General features: G+C 47.5%; 1 protein-coding gene across 21 annotated transcripts in view; it reads left to right on the top strand.

The window, feature by feature from the left end:
* The window catches only part of Foxp (FoxP protein), a 234,575-nt gene that overhangs the window by 22,015 nt on the left and 189,384 nt on the right, over positions 1-23,176 (top strand). For 4 of the 21 annotated variants that reach the window (XM_026444533.1, XM_026444531.1, XM_026444540.1 and 1 more), the window contains exon 1: positions 9,631-9,897. The exons of 1 other annotated variant lie outside the window; for it this stretch is intronic. In XM_026444533.1, coding sequence (XP_026300318.1) covers positions 9,868-9,897 — 30 coding nt within the window. In that variant the 5' untranslated portion in view covers positions 9,631-9,867. Of the gene's footprint in view, positions 1-9,622; positions 9,898-17,614; positions 18,336-23,176 lie in introns of those variants that run through there. 16 more of the 21 variants (XM_026444541.1, XM_026444538.1, XM_026444544.1 and 13 more) reach the window with 8 other exon arrangements.

Raw genomic sequence — 23,176 nt, 5'->3', positions numbered from 1 at the left:
TATTTATAACGGTCGTTCGTTAAAGGGAAAAACTCTGGAGACCGCCCAGTGTTGTGTGGGTGAATGAAGTCGAATTGGACCGGGAGGGGAGGGGAGGAGGGGATGGGATGGGATGGAAACCGACGAATTCGTTAAGAGGGACCGCGCGAGCAGCGCGCAAACGTTTGGCAAACGTTCTTATCAGTTGCAATTGCATCGACGGGTTGCAGGGGGTGGTGCATCGTTTCGAACGGGTAGGCACGAACGTTGCGGTGTTGTATTACCCTGCGCCGCAAGGGTAATATTGCCGCTACTGTTATTTATAATCGGGCTATTTACCGCGGGCAGCTGCCAGAAGAGCACAATAAAACGGAGCAGCATCCCTTGCGCGCGTCGTGTGCGGAGTCTATATAAATTTCACTGGTGTTATATTGGCTGCTTCGTATCGTGTACATGCATTTATTATCTCTCTTGGCTCACACCTCCTCGGGAAAGTTTACTAGAAAATATGCTATCGGAGGGGGTTGCTTTGTCCGCTTACACATCCAATACCAGTCATTTGATTTATTCGAGATAACGAGAGCCCCGCTATCGCGGGTGTTTATGCCGCTATTACCCTTTCCCCTCCCCCTCCCCCTCCCCCATTTTTCTCTCGACAGAGAGAGAGAATAGCGGGAAACAGCGCGGAGAAAAATATTAGGAGGGTTCATCGTCGGGATTATCAATTCCCCTGTGTGTGGCCGTGTGTTTTCAAATTATTAAAACACATCGTATCGATGCACGGAGATTCGTGGGTGTTTAAACGAGGACAATTTCTGGCCTCGCGGCTAATTATTTGGAAACGACGATTGGCCGGCTTCTCCTCGTCTGACCCAGACCAGGCGTATACCACTGCACCAATTTGTTTTCTTTCAATTTTATTTGCTTAGGAATGCTCTCTTTCTTTTTTTGTATTTTATAAATATACGTATATTCCTCGCGATCGACAATTTCGTATCGAATTTTTATTACGATGTGAATTAATGGTTCTTTAAGTTTTCGTTTATTGCATTAACGTTCCAATTTTTATCAAATTTGAGCGAGTTTTTCTAGAACCACTCTGATCTCTTTTGCAATCCTTTTTTTGCCAAGTCTTCTCGCAATCTTCTTCTCAATTGTTTCTTCGAAGCTAAAAAGGAAAGACGTGTTATTAATGATTTGGCGCCATGGACATAAATAATTCCTCGAAGATATCTAAAGTAAAACGAGAAACTTTATTTATATCGATTGAGTGGAAATTTTTCTCTTAAACGTTTAGATACTGAGCAATTAAGAATTATCAAATTTTTAAAGATGGTTTAGAATCGCTGTTTTTACAGTTTTCTTTCTTTTAACTTTTCGAAGCGCGTTTCATCCAACAGGTTATTTCTAAACTTGTTGCGACGCGTACTTACAAACTTGCTTGGATAGAAATTAAAAAAAAAATATATCACTATATAAATGATAATGATAATTCATGTCTCTTTCAATACGAGAACAAAATTGTTAATGAAATGAAAACTACTTCGTACAGTTGGAAATAAATACGGTTAGAAAAAAAGGAAATTTTCCTTTTTAGGAAATACTTAATCGACTAGCGTTCGTGTTTAACGGCGGGGCTCGAAACAAGAGCGACTTGTTTAATCATGAGAACGTTACGGAGGGTTGAAAGCATCGAGATTGGGGGTGTAGTAGATCCGAAATGAAAGATTTATACAAACGATCGATAGAGATTTCATCGCGATATGGATGAAATTTCGGTTCGATACGGAACGAAAACGATTCCTCGTGTCTTTCCTCGTTCAAAAAGAATAAAAAAAAGATAATAGAAAATCTTGGAGATGTTGTAATTATAATAAAATAACGTAACGCGCTGATTTAACCAAGTTACGAGACTTTGGACGTGTCGCGAAAGTCACGCGTCGAGGCAGGAGTCTCAACCGTGGCGCCAGGGGACCAAGAGAAATATTAAACAGTCTTGTTTTCTCGTAAATCAGTTAGAAATTCCCCTCGGATAAGGGCACAGCGAGGGTAGGAGACTTGGAGAGGTGGTTGCCAACCCCTCTGGATCTCTAATGACACCCCCTCTCCCTTCCCCACTTTCATAGCCGCAATTCATTCTTGAGTTGATATTCCCGTGAAATTTTCGACTCTTTAGAAATTATCGGCCCAACTACGATTTACGCACGATTTTTACTACGATATTTTTGTCGATGGATAATTGGACAGGATACATCGCGATTCGATTTCTTTGACGCGAAGAGATCCATCACAAGTTGTAGTGTTCGAGAATTGACACGATTAGAGCTGGATTCGAATCGACGGCTCGTTAATAATCCATCCAAAGCGTTATTTCGATAAGTCGAAATCCTTGGAGATCGGGTTGATCGTAGCTCTCCAAGTCGTCGGGTGAATTACTAATGCTTTCTTCTTTTACGCTTTAAATGTACCCCTCGGTTCTAGAGGGGTACCCTTGCAGGGTTGATCTACATTTAAGGACGTGACTAATGTCTCGATACTTGGGCCAAGTATTTACCGTGAAGATTTCATTCGTCGTCTCCGCCGCGTTTCGCCGGGGTTCATTGGGGTGGAGGAGGGGGGAGGGGAAGAATTAGATCGAGGACAAGTGACGAGATGACGATCAATCTCTTTTAAAGGCCTCGTCGAAGTTTTGTCCAAGGATTAGATCGTTGCTCGAAGCAAAGAGGGGAGGGAGGGAAGAAATTCGCGCCATTTTGGTAGAAAGTTCTCTTCGCAAGCGCGAGAAAACCCGCGACTCGTCAATTTGTCATTCTAGTACGATTCCCATCCGCGTTTTGGTCTCCCGTTCGTTCGCTAGATGTCGACCCCTTCGTCAACGCGTCGCGATGGAAATGGAGCTGACTCTACCCTCGACCCCTATTGTATCCTTAATTCGACCGATAATTACGCATCCTTCTTCGAAAACAAGGAGATTGCACGACCGGAGGGAGGGGGATTATCGTTACGTTTGCCAATTAGATTCCCTTGCGCCCGTTCCACAATTCGTCTAGCTTAGAATTCGTCTTATTACGTATTGCGTTGCGAAAAAAGAAAAAAAGAAACAGTTGCGTAGGAAAGAAAGAAAGAAAAGAGAGTAGAGGAGGGAGAGGCGATCCCGTTGGGAGGGAGGATGCAGGGAGACAGACATCCGGACGGCGGGCGGAAGAACAAACGTTGAAAAACGGAGGTGGACAGATGCGAGTATTATTTACCCGCTCGTGCATGCGTTCATCCCGATGTCGGTATTCGCGGTTTCCATTGTTCGAAGACTTTTATAATTGGAGAGAGACGGTCAGCCGCATTAATGCGTCCACGAAGGGCCGGTCCAGCGAACTTTTCAATGGAATCATAATTACGTGCTCGCTAGATATTACATTTCTCTCTTCCTTTCACCGTGGCTCTCGCCACTCGCCGTTTCTCCGCTCGCTCCTCTCTTCCGTCTACTCACTTCGTTACTGCTCATTTTTATAGTTGGCATTTCTTTCCGCGTTTTCCTTTTTGTTTTTTTCCTCCCCTCCCTCCCCTCTCTTCCTCCGTCGTTTTTGTTAATTCGATCAGCAATTTTCAATGCCGGAAACGAACGTTGAAACGCGGGAGCGCAACGAGACACAGCTTCCCTTTTTGAAGAGAGAGACGTCGGGTCGATTCGTGGAAATCCTTTGTGCTGGATAAATTGAAATAATGAATAAAATTCCACGATGATAAATCCGTGCGCTTTATTATGGAAAAACACGATACGTCATAGAAAAATGTCGAGGGGTCCGGGGACTAAATGGGCCATGTAAACCCGCAACCCGCAAGTTGAAACAAGTTGGACGATGAAATAACGTATTTTGCAGTTTCGTCTTCGCGGGATAAATCGAAATGAACGTAGGAGCAGCGGGCGGCGGCCAGCAGTGGCCAGTGGGCTGCCCGTGAAATTTGTAGAGAAAATACGGTCTTTTCCATTGGCCGGCTGACATTAGCGGAAATAAACCATTATGAAAATGTTCCGTAAATAGAAGCATGACCAAACGTGGTGCGGTTTTGGGGGTCTCCACCTTTTGCCGTAGTCGGTTTCGACTTTCAAGAGGGTGGTGGCTCGGCTGGGAGGGATTATAGAGCTTTGCCAGGATATCAATTATAACCAGAAACAGTTATTCTGTGCACCGAAACCCTTTTCCGCCCCTTTTCTACCCTTCCACCCTGTGCACCGTTCCGACCATTCCTAATCCTCTGTAAATTATATTATTTTCACTGTTTGTTTACCGCTCTCCCTATTCTGTTCCCTTCTGCGCAGGATTTGCGGCGACTTTCCGGCTTTTGCCGCGTCTCACCCTCTCTTCGCGGGACTCGGTATTAAAATCATTACTCGGAATGCCGTTTACCATAACGAGTTATCGCGCCAGTAACCGTCGTCGCCCGTCCTTTCGCGCTATACTTCGTCTTCTCTTGAGAATCGATCGCGAGGGCGAATCGGGGGGGGCGGAGGATCGACGAGGAAGAAAGAAAGAAAGAAAGAAAGAAAGAAACGGAAAAATAACCAACGATATCGTTAATTAATTCGTTACCACTGATAATCCTATACAACCAACGAACCTTATCCTAGTTCTCGCACGTGTGATTTTGTATTATGCAAATATCTCGTGCACTCCACGTAGTATGATTACGTATACGCCCGTTACGCCCTCGCTAACGACATTGTTCACCGTCGCGTCAAAATCTCCGCGCTCGCCGAAAAAATCTTACGACACGTACGTAATTTTTTCCCCTTCCCTCCCCCTCACCGCACCATTTAACGCCCTTATTTCCCCCGGTGCCGCGTTCTCGGACCGCGAGTGGGACGGAGGCCTCCTATTATGCAAATGCACGAGGTGAAACGACCTGGACCTAGCCATGATCGTTCAGAGACAACCCCCGACCGACACGGGGCTCCTGCGGGTTTATATATAGTTTATACCGTGAACGACGGGGTGGTTGAACACGCGGAAAGCACGCCACGGATGGGAGACAAGGATGCGCCCGACAACGCGCATGCCACGTTCACGCCTGATGTTTACACCCTCCCCCTCCGTGCGATGTAAAATGTGTATTTCTTGAACGTTTGCGGCGGGAATTCGTTCGTTTCGATGCGATCCGAATCCGTAAGACGAAACGTTAGAATCAATATGTTAACAATCGGTTTACCCGTAGATCGAATCGTCGATCCCAAGGTGGACAGTGTACGAGGTCTTCCGTTATCGATGTACGAAATGTACATTTGCACTTATGATCGTACGTACGTATGCATGAACCGTGCAACACGCAAACCCCCGAATGTCTATGCATTCCACGGGAAGATCGGCTGGGACGCTAAGAGAGATTGGAAGAGAGAGAGAGAGAGAGAGGGAGAGACGATAGCACGTGCGAGCGAGAATTCGCCGCTAACCAGTCGGTGGAGGAACGGTGGGAGTGTTGTTGGGGTGATAGCGGACGGGGGTGGGTGTTTACTTTTGGTGTTGGGCAAGTAGCGCCCGGCATGCATGGTTCCCTGTGATAGCAAACACTGAGTATCGATCAGTATGACTCTGGTAAACAACTATTGTAGAGTAGTATAGTATAGAACGGGGTTTTGTCCCCTTCGACCCCCTACCGCTCCTCGCTGTCCCATTCCCCGCTACCACTGGACACCCCCTCGCTCCTCGCAACCCCTTCGTTCTGTGTACCGACCCATGCGTCCACCCATTCCCATCCTCAACAACTCCGTCGTGTACTCGCGATATGCCTGCTTACGTGTCCATGACCAGGGCCGTCCTAAACCCAGATTCTTTCCACCGTTTATCTTTTTTAATCACTTTCTCGTCCCCTCTCTGCTTTCCACTCCACCTAGTGTTTGCGTTCCTTCGAAATTTCTTTTCGTCGCGAGTGCCTTGAAATTGATATCAAGCGTGCGTAAGTAGATTGGGGCGTTGATGGTCGGACAACGCAGAGTTGCAACGAGATCGTAACCGTGTCGATTAGATAGTTGTTCTACTTGGTGCATATATATATATATTTCTTCGACGATAAAATAACAGCGGAAAAAATGGAGGAAAATAAGTAGGAAGATCGGAAATAAGTACGTCCCTGAAGCGGATGCTAATCATCTTGGCGAAGGGTGTCTGAAATTGTCGCCCCATCGCGCAATCCCCAAGCTCGACAACCCCTGCGACTCACCCTAACGGCTCGCTTAACCAAACAACCTTGATAAATTATGCAAAAATCAACAACACTACGAAATGCACCTCCCACGCAACCTGGATAGATCGAGGGTTGAACACCATGATCTTTCTACTAGGCTCGTTGAAAACTTTTTTTTTTTTTTTCTCTCGCTTGACTAGGAAATTGCACCGCTGCAATGATAATCGTAGACTTTAATATTCTTGGAGCACGCTTGCATTTAATAACGAACGAGAAGAGGCGGTATACGATACTTAAATCGTTCTTTCGTTTTTTTTTTTCCCCCCTTCTCTCAATCTGGTAGTTTAAGTTTGATAAACAGATTATAACGAACGTACTCGTTGATACCTTTCTTTTTTTTTTCCCCTCCCCCACAACATCGCGTACGATTAATAAATGGATAACAATTAAACTGCGATAATTCGATGAAATTTATCGCGGCCGATATAATTTTATCAGAAATTTTCACCGAATGTAGTTTTATTACTGTGCGAATGAACCGCATTAACCGTTTATGCCGTTGCGCATCGACGTGAACGATGTGTGACCCATGAAATCCGCGAGCCAATAAATGAATATAGCCCACGCGTGAGAATAAAATCCGTCGCTAAACTGTGCAACAGGTGTTAGAGGTTATTGACAATCTTTTCATCAGAATGACGGTGTTTGTGCGATATTTCGCCGAATATCGGAGCTTTTAAGCGATAACGATGTCCCTTTGCGTAGTAGTCTCCTGTTTTGTCGCATTTTCCGGATATTACTCTTCGACGGCTATTATTTTCCTCCCGATTAACGATTCATCCGTCCTCTTATTTATCACGCGATTAAACGAATCCCTGCTCGTGACAGCGGCGTAATTATTATCGACACCGAAAAAGCGATCAAAAGAGATTCTCCTTCTAGCAGCGGTATATAATTGTCGAATCGGAACGGATCGACGGGATGTCTCGAAAATACCGAAAGGATTTTTATCGCGCAAAACGAAAGTTACGTATCCCGTATCTCATCGGTATTCGCGTACGCGCGCTTTTGCATTCTCTTTGTCCGCTTCTGTCTCTCGGTATCGCTCTTTCTTCAACCGCCATTGAAGCCTCTTATCAATACGGTGCTAGCTGTGCACTCGCCATTGTGCGCTCGGTTCGGTTCCGCGTCGAGAAACAAGACGAGCAACAACAAACAACAAACAACAACAACAACAACAACAACAACAAACAACAACAAACTAGCCGATGCCAAGTCCCTTTCTACCCTTCCTTCCCGCGACCCGTTTTCCACCACCATTGTCCTCCACTCCCCCCCGTCATTCGCTATCGCCCCGATTACAAGCATGACAGTTTCAATCTTGCGCTCACCATACGTTCCTTTCTTCTTCGATACGTGTCACTGTTCGCTACAACTTTCCCCGCTAACCTTTAACGTCCCCAGCAACGTGTCTATCCGCTTACTCTTTCGTACTCCATCCGCGCGTTTCTCATTCCCCCCTCGTCCATCGAAATCCGTGTATCGAAATTACTCGTGGCCGGAGGCAACGAAGATTATTTAAATGTCAAAGGACGAACTGTTTCGCGGTTGTAACGAGTTATAAATAAAAAGAGAAGAAAGAGAGAGAGAGAGAAAGAAAGAAGAGAAGAAAAAGGATTGAAAAAAAAGGAGAAGAAATATCGCGTACATATACGATTCAGATATGGAAACGTTAACGAAGGATATTGCGCAATTTCCACGGTATATTCGCGCCTTCTTTTTAAACGCATCATGAATGAACGAAACGGTATTATCGAATTGATGATTATCCGGAGACCGCGCCGCGATGATAAATTGCCACTGTACGGTGGTGATGAATGCATCGGAATGGGTCGTCAGCTTTAGCCTGTGGTCTTCTAGGACTAGGCCGAATCGATAACAATAACTGCTACGTCGAGCCCCGTCAACTCTCAACGCCCATATCTTAACCGACGACCGAGTCTGTGTCGCTCTCGTAAACGAGAGATTGCCATCTATCGTGCGAACGAAACCTACACGCGCCATTATTATTCGATTATCTAATTACCGATGGTATTCACGATGGTATTGTCGCCTGCGGGACGAGACGGCCGCCGTTGCTCCCGCTGATACAAAATTCAAGCTTCTCCCAATTTTTGCCCGGCAGAGGAATCGTGGTGGCGGTAACGTTCGAACGAAAAGCGTATTTACGAAGAAGGAGGAGGTGGTGGAGGCGAAGGAATATCTGAGAAGACGCGGGTGACAACTAGCGAGAGAAGAAAAGAGAAAGAGAGGGATAGAGAGCGAGAGAGAGGAAGAAGACGAAGCGGAGAAGGAGAGGAGGGAAAGAGAGAGAGAGAGACACGACACGGAGAAAAGAACGAGAGACACGCGAGAAGGAAGAAGGAAGGTAGGTACGTAGAAGTAGCGAGGCTTCGCGGGCGAAGCGTGTCCGAGAGAAACGGGGATACGACGAGGAACGAGGAGCGAGGTATAGGTTCGTATAGGAAGGTGGAACGAGGAGACAACGAAACGACTAGGGAGGGATGGAGACAGAGGGAGGCCGAGCGAGTGCGCCGACTCAGTAGCCGCGTGTTCGGTGCGGCCGTAGGGTTTCGCGGCCAAGCGGTGCCGAGCGTCGCACAGTCGCGACGGCAGCTACCGGCGCGCGGTACCCCTTTTTCTTTAAACCACACTCTCAATTCCGCACGGTTCAGCGCACGTTTCCTGCGTCGACGACGACGACGAGGATAAAGACCGAGGACGTGGACGAACACGACGCTGGTCAGCTCCGATTGCGAGAGAGGGCGCCTTCCGTCGTTACCACCACCATCACCACCACCACCGCGACTACCACCACCACCACCACCACCACCACCACTACCACCACCACTACTATTATTATTACTACTATTACTACTACTACTACTATTACTACTGTTACTATTACTTCTACTACTACTACTGCTACTATTACTGTAACACCACGACCACCGTAATAATTCAACCCTCGTTTTCAAAAATACCACTTACTTTTACGAGGATAACACGCGGATCACCCTTTCCTTTCGGCCCGACAGATAGACAGATATCGTGGTAATCCAGCTCGGTTCTCTCGTTGCATTGTCGCGTCCCGGCCAGAGAGAGAGCGAACACATACCACCGAGAGAAAATCGGCATCGTTCTTCTCTCCCCAAGGAGAGAAAGAGACACGTGGCGCGGCGCACGCGGAGGTGTCCAACGAAGTATCCATCGCGAAGGGAGAGAAAGAGCATTCGGATAGATAGATTCGAATAGAGAGAAATAGGAAGCCGGAGGAAAGGAACGAAAAGGGGAGAGAGAGAGAGGGAGAAAGGGAGGGAGAAAGAGAGGAACGAAGGAGAGGAAAAGGAGAGAAAGAGGAGAAAGGGGGGAAGGAAGTGGAGGAGCGGAGACGAAGGAAGGGGGAGGTGGAGAGAAAGGTAGAGAGGTGGCAGAAGGACAGAGGAACGAGAGGGGGTGGGCGGGAGAAGACGGACAGGGAGGAAAAGTACGAATTGCCAGGACGAAGATCGTGGAAGATAGAGGAGAAACGGGAAACGGGTCTTGTGTCTTCGTTTCGTTTCTTCGGGGAATAATTTTACCAAGAGAAGGACGGAGCAACGAGCGACAGTCACGAGCGAGACGACGACGACGACGAGGAGGAAACGGGACATGCTGGAACCACGCTGGAGACCCGTCCAGGTAGAGAGACTTACTTCACCCCTGCAACACTAGTTCCGTCTTCACTGCACTGCTTGACTATGACACCCGATTGACCGTCCGCCTGACATGCCTCACCTGCCTCACCTGCCTGCCTGCCTGACTGCCTGCCTAACTGTCCGTTGTCTGTCAATGATCGCGTAGAATCTGTGCGTATATCGTCGCATCTCTTTCTCTTTCTCACTCGCTTTCTCTCTTTCTCTCCTTCTCTTTCTTCGTTTAAATCTCTGCCTCTTTGTCCCGTCATTCTTTGCCGCTTGCTTCATTCACCGTCCCTTGCGTTGCTCTTTACTCAATGATGATCGCCACGTGCCATGCAGTCCTTTTGCACGCTGTCGTTACCAGACACTGTTGTTCACAGTTTTTTCCAATCATTTGCCATCTATCGCTTCCTTCCTTTCATCGGTGTGCGTGCCGCTTTTGTTTCCACCCTTGATCCCCTCCACCCTCCCCGCCTTTTGTTTCGAATTGTTTCGTTTTGTCACGACAGAATTTACCGTCTCCGCGGGGGATGGATACACGCGCTTCGTAGGCAATCGCGAACGAGATTTTCGGAAAGATGGTGTTATCGTTTCGCGAACGATATTTATTACCGACCGTAAGCTAGTTCGGATAATAGAATCTGCACGAAAGCATGAAAATAACTCGAAATTATCGTTGCATTTTTAACGAAAAGCAACGCGATTCCTCGATCCTCGGGCGAGGAATTAGGTCGACGCGAAAACAGAGTCGATGGAAATCGGTATTGGCAAAAGAGAGAAAAAAAGCGATCGATTTTGCGTTGATTATTTCATTACGATTACGGAGCGCAAAAGATGATGGAATTTGGATGAAGCCAGGTCCAGAGTAATCGCATTTTGTCGTTTAGAGACGGTTTAGAGACGGTGGACGAGTCTCGTTATAATATAGATAAATGACTCGTTGCTTTGAGATTTTCTGATTGATCTTAGGTTGAGCGGGCCGGACGATATTCGTGGAAATGACACTTTAACGATCGTGACAAGACAAATAGGTGCACCGGACAAGCAGAATGGTTGGTCAAATAAATCTCGCTACACAGTTCCAAGATTAACTACGCTCGAGTAACTAAATGCGTACCTGCCTTACAGTACAGAAATCTTTCCGGCAAAACGCATTTTTCCTAAAAATAATCTTGGCAGTAATAAGCCTGTTTTGACGTTGCCTGGAGATTCGAATGATACCGGCGCGATGTAACACGAAATTATCGCGAATTATTTCAACTTCGACTCGTCCCAATCTATTTCGATTATATTTGTCTCTAACGAATTCCAAAAAGAAAATAAAACGAAATGGAAAAGAAGAAGAGAAAGAAGAAGAGCAAAAAGGAGAAAAGGAAATGCAACGTTAGAGTAACGTTTGAAATCGTGGATGAAAATCGATCCTACCAATCTATTAATCGTTCTATTCTAATTTCTTTTCAAATTTATCCAACGAAACATCCGCGATGGCATCCAGCTTTTGGTACGTTCGTTTGTCAATGGTAGTTGCGCTTCAATCGAAGAACGCTTCGCGTTACCTGGGAATAGAGGTGATTTTTCTCAGAAGGATATAGTGAATGGGAGTAGACGAAGCTATGGGAGGATGATGGTGTGTAGGTATGGGTGGTGTAGGTATGAGACTGCAGAAGTCCCGGGGTGTAGTAGGTGGAACAACGCAGAGACGGAGGCGGTCCTACCCTACTTGGGGGCGTTAAAGAAGTAGGTGGGGTTGGCCACCCCCGCGCATCAACCCTTGCACCCCGCGTCTCCGAAACCCCTGTGAATCGCCCGGTTCCCTTCGATCCCATATTCGCCAATCAACTAACCCACCCCCGCTTCTCCATCCTCTCTCTCTCCCTCTCCCTCTCTCTCTCTCTCCCCCCTCTCTCTCTTTCTCTCTCTCTCTCTCTCCTTTTTCCCTTTTCTAGCTCCTCCAAGGTTGCCGCTACTACCCGTGCACCCATCCGCTTCTGCTTCCTTCTTGGCTGACCAAAGATTTCGTCAAAATTCAAACCCGTTCACCGTTCACTGACAGCCCAAACGTGTCGAAACGTTATTGTCCGACGATCGCTAGGAAAGGTTTAGGGAGAGAAGGTCTGCGCGAAGTGAGGAGGAATGACGACGACGATGATGAGAACGTCGATTCTAAAGAAAAAGTGTCGAGGATCCGGTTTGGTTTGGTCGTCCGACGGTGGTCCACGATGGATCCTATGGATGGATGTTATTTCTACGGTGTTATTTGGTAGTGTCTAGTGCGTGATAATCGTCGATCCAGGCGATCACCGGTTGGCAGCGATCCTCTGTCACGCCTTCCTCATCTCTTGGACGAAATCGCGCGGATCGGGCAAAGGGTTTCGTGTCGATCGCATCGGTGTACATCTCGCCATCGTCTCCCCCACGCCACGCTCCTCGTGCTCGCCCATCTTCTCACCTCTTCCACCGGTGGAAGACGCATGCATGCATGCATGCATGTGCGTTCGTACGCGCGTATACACGTACGTAGCGGGCGTGTATGCAGGCCGCATAGGATGAAGATACATACGGTACAGTGTACCAACACAGTTGTGCCACTATAACCCCCGTTTTCGCGCTTGCTTGGCACGGCACAGCATCCCTCTTCGGCTACTTCCGGCCAGACCAAGCTCCGCCCACTTTTATATTAATCACGTCTTGGTTCGCTCCTGGCTTCTGTTCTCCATCTTTCTTCCCCAGTGAGCGATTTCCTACTGTGGACGCCTGGGAACCACACCTTTGCCCGTTGCTTTATTCATGCTCCAGGTTTGCGACGCGAATCTTTATATGTATATATATATTTCTTTCTTTCTTCTTCTGCTTTCTCCGTTACACGAGAGGAAATCTTGTAATGCATTCTTGTCGCGATCATCGACGATGCCAGGATGCGAATGCGTAGGTAACAACACGATGATCCGTGAAGATGAAACGAAGATACGAAGGGTGTTCCACGTCATCGATCATTTCGAGTTTGCAGGCAGAAGTAGAGTAACGGACAGGGAACGAATCGATAACACGTCTGATAATGTTTTCCAAAAGGTTCAACGGATTCTTCATCGTCTCGCGTAGCGTAAATTCTCCGGTAGTTTATAACGCGTCGCTTTTTTTCCCTCCCCCTTCGACACCGTCCTCGAAGGGGGAGAAGAGTCGTAGCGCGATATTTCACGAATCGTCGTGTCCTCGACGGCTCGAGAGGAATCGAAACAAAAAGGAAAAAAAAGGAGAGGAAAAAGAAAGGGGGGAGGGGTGGGGAAAAAAAAGGGGGAAAGAGGAGAGGAAAAAGAGCGATTCTCGCCACCGTAGTGCAGTTGACTGCAACATTCGTGCGTTCGGAACACCGTGCGCCGAACAGAGTAATGAATAATAACCAGTTATTATTGCCAGGTCGAGCAATAAACACGCAGCTCACAAACACACCATCCCCTTGCCGCAATAAGGGTTGTCACGCATAGGTACGACATTTGTTTCCAACGCGTCGAGTGTGCACGTTACGAGCACCACCTTTCTACAGATATTGGCTCCATTGTTACACGTTGTGTATCGTGACTGCTTCTCCGCCACTTTCGCGATCTACCGATCCTCGTGCCGCCTATCATCCGTCACAGCCACTTCAACGCCACTCCGCATTGTTCTCTCTCTCGATTCTTCGATTCGTCGCGACCGCGCGTTTTTCTTTTTCTTCCTTTTCTCTTTATTATTTTCCTTTTTTCTTTTTTTTTCATTCCGCGCGACGCGCGAAACACCAACGGGGCGAGGCTAACGTCTTCTTCATCGCGAATTTATAATTTCCTTTCCACAAAATCTCTCTCTCTCTCTCCTTCCATTGATATTCAAAGGCTTGGCAGATGATTCGATGCAATTTATCTCGACAAAGGCTAATCGGTTAAATTTAACATCGGCCGAAGATACGCGGAGGAAATAATCCCTCGCGTCTTCGTCCTCCTTTACGCCCGTTTTCAACTTGGCCGCCGTTAAAAAGGAAAAAAGGAGACGTGGAATGGAAAGTGAGGAGAGTCGATCGATCGTGTGTACGGGGGAATTAAGACGATACGCGCAGTTAAATTGTTTTGAAAATGATGGAATCGCGCGCAGTAGTTAGGTGGTGGTATCGATGCGAGCGATATCGACGCGAGGCGATTCGAATTCCTAGAGGTTGGTTCATTTTGTCGCGATAATACGCATTCCATGTCATTCCGATAGCGCGTGTACGGCAATGCATCATCGCCCCCGCGACGGGTATTTGTCAATAGAAACAGGCATCGACGCCGCAACTGCGGCAAGTATACGTCAATATACATAACGACCGCCTGTTGACTTGTTACGTTGTCGAGTACCGCCGATGATTCGATGATTTGCCGATCCATGACTGCTCCGTGTCAAATATGCCCCCCACGGCTGTTCTCGTAGGCGCGTTAACACGGGAACGCCGGCGGCCGTTCATTTGCGATCGGCGCGCTAACGCGCGCGTCGTTACATTAAATTATCATCCACCGATTGTGATGTACCGACGGTTTGCACGGCGACTCGTTATAACAAGATCATGGCGTCGCCTCGACGACAATTTCCCAGATATCCCGCTGCATCATGAATAATATCGCGATAAGGCTATCAAATCGAATATGTTTGGATCCGTCCCGACGTTAACCGGTTAATTTGGGTCGGAGGGTGACGTTGACATTGCCGCCACTTGTCAAACTTTTCTGTCCCTCCCCTTCCTTTCCACGGATTTATCAATCTCACGACATTTGCTTTTTCTTTTCCTCTTTATTCGCGGAAGAATTCGTCGCTGTTTTCGTACGCGTCTTTTTTCTTTTTTCTATCGCGAAAATTTCAATTTTCGAAAATTGTTAAGATAATACAAGGTGGAATTCCCTCTTCTCCGATTTCTATCCTTTGCCAACGTCGCGTATAGTTTCTTTCGGTGAAAAAAAAAAAAAAAAAAAGAAAAGAGAGGTTTCCTCCATCGACGTCATTGTCGATGAAGGACGAAAGTAGCGGAATCGCGGCGTACAAAGAGCCGCGTTTCGCGTTCCCTATGGGACACGGAGGAGCGATTCGCGGCGGGGGGATGGGGTCAAAAAAAAAAAGAAGAAAAAGGAAGAAAAGAAAAGGAAAAAAGCCGATCATTATCCACTCGGTTCTGCATCGGTACCGTGTTACCCGATGCAACCTCGTTTGCAGCTCCCTCTCCTCACTCCTCTCCGCTACAATAATAGAGATTCTGTACGATGCTGGACATTGAGAGCGACCGCCGTATTAAAACCCATTCGTGTTTGAGCTCGTGATCCCATCGCGTATCAATTATTACGCAGATTTGTACACAAAGGGGGACGGTTGATGCGTTGCCCAGATATAAACCGCAATAATCGTCTGTCTTGTAATTCGTATCATCCTCCCCCGGCATCCTGACTTTCCATCGTCGAATTTATAACCCATCCTTCCTTCCCTCAGAATATAAACGCGTTTCGGAAAATTGCGATCGATTCGAAAAAATTCTCGTTGAAATGTCGTCCGTCCAACTCGAATTTCCTTCAACTTCGAATCGTACTTCGTTTGGAGGCGAAGATGAAACGAATCTTTGTAAAAAAAAGAGAGAGGAAAACCGACGGAGAATAGAAACGGAGAGTTTTTATTACGATTATCATCACGCAATCTTAACGAAATTAAAATATAGGGTGTGGTACTCGATAAGTTTCGCAACAACAAAGTTTCTTTTTCTTCCCTTCCCCCTCGATCGAAAAGAGAAACGGGAAAACACGAGCGAATATTAAACGCGATATTAAGCGTAATATCGCAACGCGATATACCTTAGTTTACGAGGAGAAGCAAAGAGAGAGAGAGAGGGAAAAGAAAAAGAAGAAAAAAAAAGAAAAAAACTTGCCGCATATTGCACGCATCTTGCATAAAATCGAGGACACGTGCACGATCATTGAACAATGAAGAGCGAGAACAACAAAAGACTCGTAATTCTCGTTCTTGGCCGGCGCGGTGGCGAACGGGCGGGAAAACTTGGTCACCTTGTCGCGGCAGTGAAAAGAGTCCGATCATGACCAGACCGTGGCGCGTTGGTTACACGGATGTATCTCGTACGCAACAACGCTGGTGACATAATAACAGAGGGGCATCGCGATCGCGTCGTAGCGAGCTGCGAGCGACGGCGTATCAAAATGTAGATCGGTCTTGTTTGAATTCGCGGTTCTATCATGAATCAATTACCGGCGCGGATTCGTGCACACAACGCGGAGGATCGCGCGACGAAAGCTCGCGCGATGGAAGGACGAGGGGCATAAAGGGGGGGGGGGGGGAGGATTCGCAAACAGACGCGCGAGCGCGCGGTGCATGTACGCGCGGTAGATGCACATAGGTGTTTCTCCTCTTCCAGTTCCTGCGTTGTTGATGCACACGCAAACGTCACCCACTCGAGTGTGGAGAGCCTCATCGTTTCTACGCGGATGCTTCTTTATCGTTGTGAACCGATCGCTTCCATTTTCCCCTCCTCCTCCTCCTCTTTCTCCTCCGTCCTCGCTCGGATATTTTCCCGCGATAATCATTCCATCCAACTTCGCCTATTCGAGACGAAACGACGCAAGTTCGACGCCGTATTTAAAGGACGAATATTCCGCGCTGGTCGAATCACCTTTATTCCTCGTCAAGTGGACGAGTTTCTTTAAAGAAAAAGGAAAAAAAATATTACCCCCATTGATGGCGTCAGTAGAGCGTTTTAACTACGACGGTATTTTGTATCGGTTAAACCGGTTGCCAAGAGAGTTTTTCTTTCTCTCTCTCTCCCTCTTCCTCTTCCAGTTGAAACGCGAACTACGAACGTCTTCGCTAATAAAAATTTAGAACGACGGTTTGAGAAACGAGTTCCGTAGGGCGTTCAACTCGTCGGAAGATGGTCGAAATTCTTTCTTCTAATTAATAAGAAGGATTCGCGGGATGCTTGCTCGCTCGATTTCGCGTTTCAGGAGCAAAAGCGTTTCGAGTTTACGTTAACGGGTAACGCGCGTTACAAGCTGTCAGAACGGATGGTTGCGCAACACCATCCAGAGTACTCGAATCTAATTTAAACGAGTCAAAGCTAACGAAGAGTTGTTTTCGCGTGGAAGTGTATTTATAAATTTCGAGGCAGACTCATTTCGAATCTGGTCGTGTTAATTCTTTCTTCTTCCTCGAATCGTATCTCTCCCTTTGACGATTGGCCCGATCGTTTTTAGAACGCGAAACGATCCAACCGGATGGATGAATAGATAGAGATCAGGATCCCAGTAAGAAGGATCCTGATTTTTCTCGTTGAAAGGAAAAAAAAAAAAAGAAAAGGAAAAAAAAAGAGAAAGAGAAAACGATGGGCGGAATCGATAACCGTTTCCTTTTGCTTACGTTGCGCTGAAAAACAACGATACATGTGTACTTATGAAGTGTAGAACCATGTCACCGAGCCAGACGGGTGGCGATATCATCTTCGAGCGAGCTGATAAGCGCACGTTCAGCACGCTGGAATAAATAACTACCGACTCTCTGGAAAAATTATTGCAACCTAAACTCTCTCTTATCTATCTCGATTTCGATTGGCCGAGCCGGATCGTCCAAGTATACCACACTGTTTACTCCACTCGATCGAAACGGGCTAAAGAACCGCTTCGAATCGTCTCGTTTCTGCCTTCTGACTGACGAATCGCGTCTTATCGTGTTCCTTTGCTTCCCGAAGGCCGAATATTTCGATAGTTCGGCTTGATCACGTCGCGATCACTTTCGCAAACCGCGATCGCTTTCGTCGCCCGCTGCAACAACTTTCTACTACGGGCGGATCGTTTAGCGGCGGAGCGTTTAGCGAGGAGAAGAGACAGGTTGTAAAATTCCTTTTTCGACGTGCCGGAGGTGGCTGTATCGGCATCGTTGCATTCAATCGGAGAAACATAATTCTCGCGATACCCACGCAGCTCGGTTTAAATTCCTCGCAGCCAGTGTGGTCTTATCAGTTCGGCGACACCGTCTGCCCGTTGTTCAAAGAGATCGAACGAGTCTAGGGAAGGCAGTGGACGATACGCGTTCCCGTCTCTCTTCTCTTCCCAAATTAGTCGCTGGCCGCGATAATCGGGCGTATAACGTCTCTCTAACGACGTTTCTTTTTTTTTTTTTTTTTTGCTCGCGTTCAGTGTTCGAAGTCGACAGAGACTCTCTCGAGGAGGACGAAGAAGAGAAGTGGACGAGAGGAGAGGGAAAAGAAACCGCTTTCCACCTGCTCGCTTCCGAAACATTTTCGCAAAACTGGATTTTCTTGGGTTTCTTATGTTCCACGTCCCCGTATTCACAAGTTCGATCGTGCAGCAACTACAAATGTGTTTCTTCATTGGATGGCGCGAGGGCGGCATAAAAATTCCTAATTTGTGAGCCGACAGAGCCGAGAAGGTTAGTGTTCCAATTGTAATTCTCCAATCTCCTTATCACGACCGATCAACGGAATATACCCCATGTAATATAACGAGATACGCGGGAGATCACCGTTGAAACGATCGACCAACGACGATCGGATCGTCGAGAGAGAGAGAGAGAAAAAAGTAATAATTTCCAATGGACCCGGCCAAGTCCGCGGAATGGAACCTCTTATTCCACTCTTCGCATCAGCTTCTTATCTGAGACCACTATTGTTTGCACAATATTGTTTTACCGGAGATAAGTGTCCCATGCGCTCATTATACAACCAACCGTTTATTTACTTGCCTCGTCTCTAGAGATTTCACAATCGTCGCCAAACATGTGGCAATCGTATGCAATTTCGCATTTCTGACTCCGCTCGACTGAACAATTCCTTTTTTTTTTTTTTCTTTTTTTTTCCGTTCCTTCTTCACCGACTCTATATTCTAACTGCTCGTTCATCGTATCGACGCGTGATTCGGCGCGCTGACGCGTCGAGTGCAAAGTGACGAGGAGAGAAAATTAGAGAGAGAACGAAGAGAGCTCTACTCCCGAATAAAATATGGTCAGCAAACAACGCGATTATCCTCCTCCTATGGAGGAGGAGGAACCACGGAGAACCGGAACACGGTCGAAGGTGGAAGAGCGTCGAAGGACGGCTCGTTTCCATCCATCCATCCGATCCGCGACACGAGGGACGCGCGGCCGTGCGACGAGGAGCACGAGGAGCGATAGAAAGAGAGCCGTAGGAAGATGACATAATCCCACTCGCGCAATTTGCGAAACAGATTTACGCGTGGGACGGGCCGGAGCGCGCGGGCATTTATGATAATGTGTGGCGCGGTGGTTTACCGGTCGCGACTCTCCACGTTGGCCGCGCCGCGTCTCGACGCGTCCGCGTATAAACTCGCTCGTTCTCAGAGGCAAGCTTCTCTCTCTGCACGCGTGTGCGTGCGCGCGCGCGCGCGCGATACGAGCGGAGACGACGAGCGCGTCGAAGCGCACGAGCGTCGAGATACGTGGCTGCTCGCTCGCGAATCCTATTTAACGCTGTCCCTGATGCCCCGGTTCACGCACACGGACACCTCTCGGCCGCATGAGTACACGCACGTGCACGCTGCAGCGACGCGCGGCGCGGGGGAAAAGAGGGTGACCGGGATAATCGTGCAAGACGATTGGTAGCTTCCTGTCGGTCACGTGACATCACGGCCCGCATCATCGCGGAACGACGATGCATGGGGCTGCAGAGGATGACATTCGTTGCACTCACCCAGTGCCGTTAAGTAGGTGGATATGATGCGGCCGCGGATTAATGGTTACGGATACATCTTGGATGCGATGATTTGTCGGCTTTTATCGCGACGGATCGCCAGAAACGGCGATGGGGCGAGCGCGTTAACTCATCCACCCGGGGGCCAAACAGACGGGATTAATGATATCTGCTTGTACGAAGTACCGTGTTATTTACGCGATAAATTCGTCCGGCCCGTGCTCGGCCCGCGTATTAAATTATTGAGGATGCATTTTAAGAGAATAATTTAGAACGACGATGCCCTCTTCCGTGCCAATTTTCAGACCACCGCACGAGGTTACGATTCAACCATGCGCGCTCGCACACCCACACCGTCCACGCTCCTTCCATCTCGCCCGTTTCTCGCCACCATTTTTCCTTGTTTCGTTTGTTCGGGGATCGCATTTCAACTTTCCTCCGATTATTCTCGTCCTCGAATCGCGGATCCGCTTCCCTCCTCCTCCTCGATCTCGATCGTTTCGTCAACGTGTATCCATTCGGGACGATTCGATTCGATCGAGTTTACGATCTTCTTCTCCTGCCATTTATTTCGATCGTTTCGTAACAACGAATTTATCCGTCCACGAGGATAATAAGATACGCGTTCGTTCGTTCGAAAATTGATCTCGATTTTTCCATCCATCTTGAAATCGATTCGTTGTTGGTCGGGTATATGTACATATACACGAGTGTACCATTGTTAATATCAGTATCACGCGGCGAAAAAGAAGTAGAGATTAGCTGCGTCGTTGATGCCCCGCAATATCGTGCCATCTATTTTGTAATAGAAACAACGGAAGAGCCTAATTCCGCGAGGTTGCTCTCGTCCTCCTCGCCTATTAGATGTGTGGATACATGCCGGCGCGCATGATGCCATTCCTATCTACCTATACTTACTTACCTACCTACCTACCCACCTAATTATACCGAGTGGACCACTCGAAGCGATAAGCGATTTACATACCGTACGACGCGATGGATTTACGCGCTCGCCTGTGTGTACGATGCCCGCCGTATTATACTTTACCGTAACTCTCCATCGTGTTCCATCCGGGCCGGCCTTTGCTCCATTTTCCTCCTATTCCGGGAACCGCGGACAAAGAATTCGCGCTCGTGCCGATACCTATTACACACCGCGTATACCACGCCACGTATAGCCTACGTAGCCTCCTCGATTTTCTCTCGAGGTCTCGTTCCAACAACAAATAATTAACCGAGAGTGAACGTAACGCGTGTATACGTATGTTGAAAAGGAACCGGAGGAGCTCTCGAGCTCCGTCGTTGCATTCGAGCGGTTATCGGTGGATCGGTGGGTTGGAGAGTCGAAGAACGGAACGGAGGAAGGAGGAAGGTTTTAATTATTTTCGAAAGCCGTTTAAACGATAAACGATCTACGGAGAGGAGGATGGGCTTATATTGGATATTGGATGAAATTATTTATATTCGGGTTGATGGCAACCTTGAAATCGGTGGTCTGAAATGTCATAAATATCGGGCTGGTGGTGGTGGCTGGTTATGAAACGAGGAGCGCGAAAATGCAGAGACAATTTCTCGCCGGTATAAATCTTTAAGCGGTACACGACGACTCCGCTTAATAATTGATAAGTAAATAATTCATTCGAGGTGGTGAACACGGCCGTGCCAAACGATGAGACAGATTTACCGTTCGCCCCTCTAGCAGACGCATTTGCACTTTGCTCCATTCCTGGGCGACTTTGGTATATATTTTGCCTCGCGCGGTCACGGAAGTTTCAAGTATAGTTAGTAGCCAAGTGTACTAAGGATTGGTATGTAGCTGGCTCTCATCGGTTCATTTATTTACGCGATCGGGCCACTTAATATCGCGGCGGAGGTAACCAGGCAAAAACGCTAATTTTACTCTCCTCCCTACTCTATCAGTCGCAACAGTATTCCGGTATAAATTTTCGCAGAAAATGTAAATTTTTCGTCGAGGCGACCCGTCGAATATTACCCGGAAATAAATCATAACGGCAGAGGGAACGTTGAACGATCACGATCGCGTTGGGTTGCATTGCGTTGCGTTACGAGAATACTCGGTCGAGATCTCGATCCCGATTTCGAGTCGGTATATAAATACGCGGGTCCGATGGTTATCGATGAATCGATGGAGATCCATTTAATCCCTTCATCAGGGATCAGAATATCGGCTAGTGAACCAATGACAACAAGATTCTATTTCAAACGATGGTTATTCTTAGATTCGCGTAAATTTAATTGCGACAGCGGTAGCGACGTATAGCTCCAAACATGTATCGTGCTTGAAATATGACTTGGAGGTATAGTGCAACGGCAATTATTTAATTCGGTTAATTATTGCTCTTAGAGCAAGACGTTTCCAAAGATATATCGCTGAAATATCGTTGTCTATAATTGCGCAACCCGAAACTTGCCGGGGGTAAGCTTATCTAGGAGAGTAGCGAAATAACGTTGTTTAATTAATTGCGCGTTTCAAAAAGGCGGGAGGGGGAGGGAAAGGAAGGGAGGAGAGGAAGGGAGGAGTATGTTGAAAAGGAGTCGCGAAGTTTTATCGTTCTTCCGCGTGGGTTTGTATTTCTTTCTCTCTCCCTCTGCTTCGAGCAGAAAAAAAATGGAATAGAGAAAGAGAGAGAGAGAGAGAGAGAGAGAAGAAATGGTAGAGTTAGTAAAGTTAATATTTTTAAAGGAATAATGAATTCAGTAACCCCAGACTGGGAGCACCGCACGTCCCAGCTTTAAATCTTTTCTGTAAATAGATTATGGCGCAAGATAATGAAAAATTTGCCAGCGCCGCGCGCGCCTAAGTTCAACGCTCGAGTTCCTTTGAACTTTCTTTTTCGGGGTCCTCTCGTAGTTTCTTTTTTCAAAGATTTCACGCGCCCCCGAAAATTTATGCCTCTCATAGGTCTCGCTTCTATTTTTCCCTCCTCGCTCTCACTCACCCGGAAGAAAGAATGCCGCCGAATCCTTTGCCTCCCCGCTCCTCGTCCTTTCTAGATTTCTAGACGTCGCGGGAAGAAGTGGCGGGAAGAAGGGCCGCTCTCCACCCGACAATTTCCTCCGCAGAAATTTCATTCGCGAGCGCGAATTAAACGGATTGCAGCGTTATCGTTGCGACTTGTTCCGACTCTATGTGTGTACAAGGGGAATGATAAGATAACGCATACCCGTGCGCGGGGGATCACATGATTAGGGCAATCGAGGCATACTTGTCTCTTCGATCGGCGGTTAGTTAGGCAAAGAGAAAATTGAAATATGAATCATCGGGAGTACATAATCGTGCTCTAAATAACTCGAGCAAACGTCTTGCTCGCGTGTGTGTACAGCGACGAACGCGGACGAAAGAAACTCGCCTCGTGTTCGTTTCTTCTTTCTTCCTTCCCCTCCCTCTCCGCATACCTTCCTCACTATGTGTTTCCCTTCCCGTCCACGTATATCCACGCTCGTTACGTATATACATTTTTCTTGACTCGCGCTCTCCACGCCCATGATTCCACGCCGTGTCCCACGGTGGCCACGTAGGATGGCCACGCTCGGCGAGATAGGG

Source organism: Apis mellifera, linkage group LG13 (genome assembly GCF_003254395.2).
Source record: "Apis mellifera strain DH4 linkage group LG13, Amel_HAv3.1, whole genome shotgun sequence".
In the NCBI taxonomy this organism is placed as follows: Eukaryota; Metazoa; Arthropoda; class Insecta; order Hymenoptera; family Apidae; genus Apis; species Apis mellifera.
Note: the sequence above shows the minus strand (reverse complement) of the source record. Positions and strands in the feature narration are given on the sequence as shown.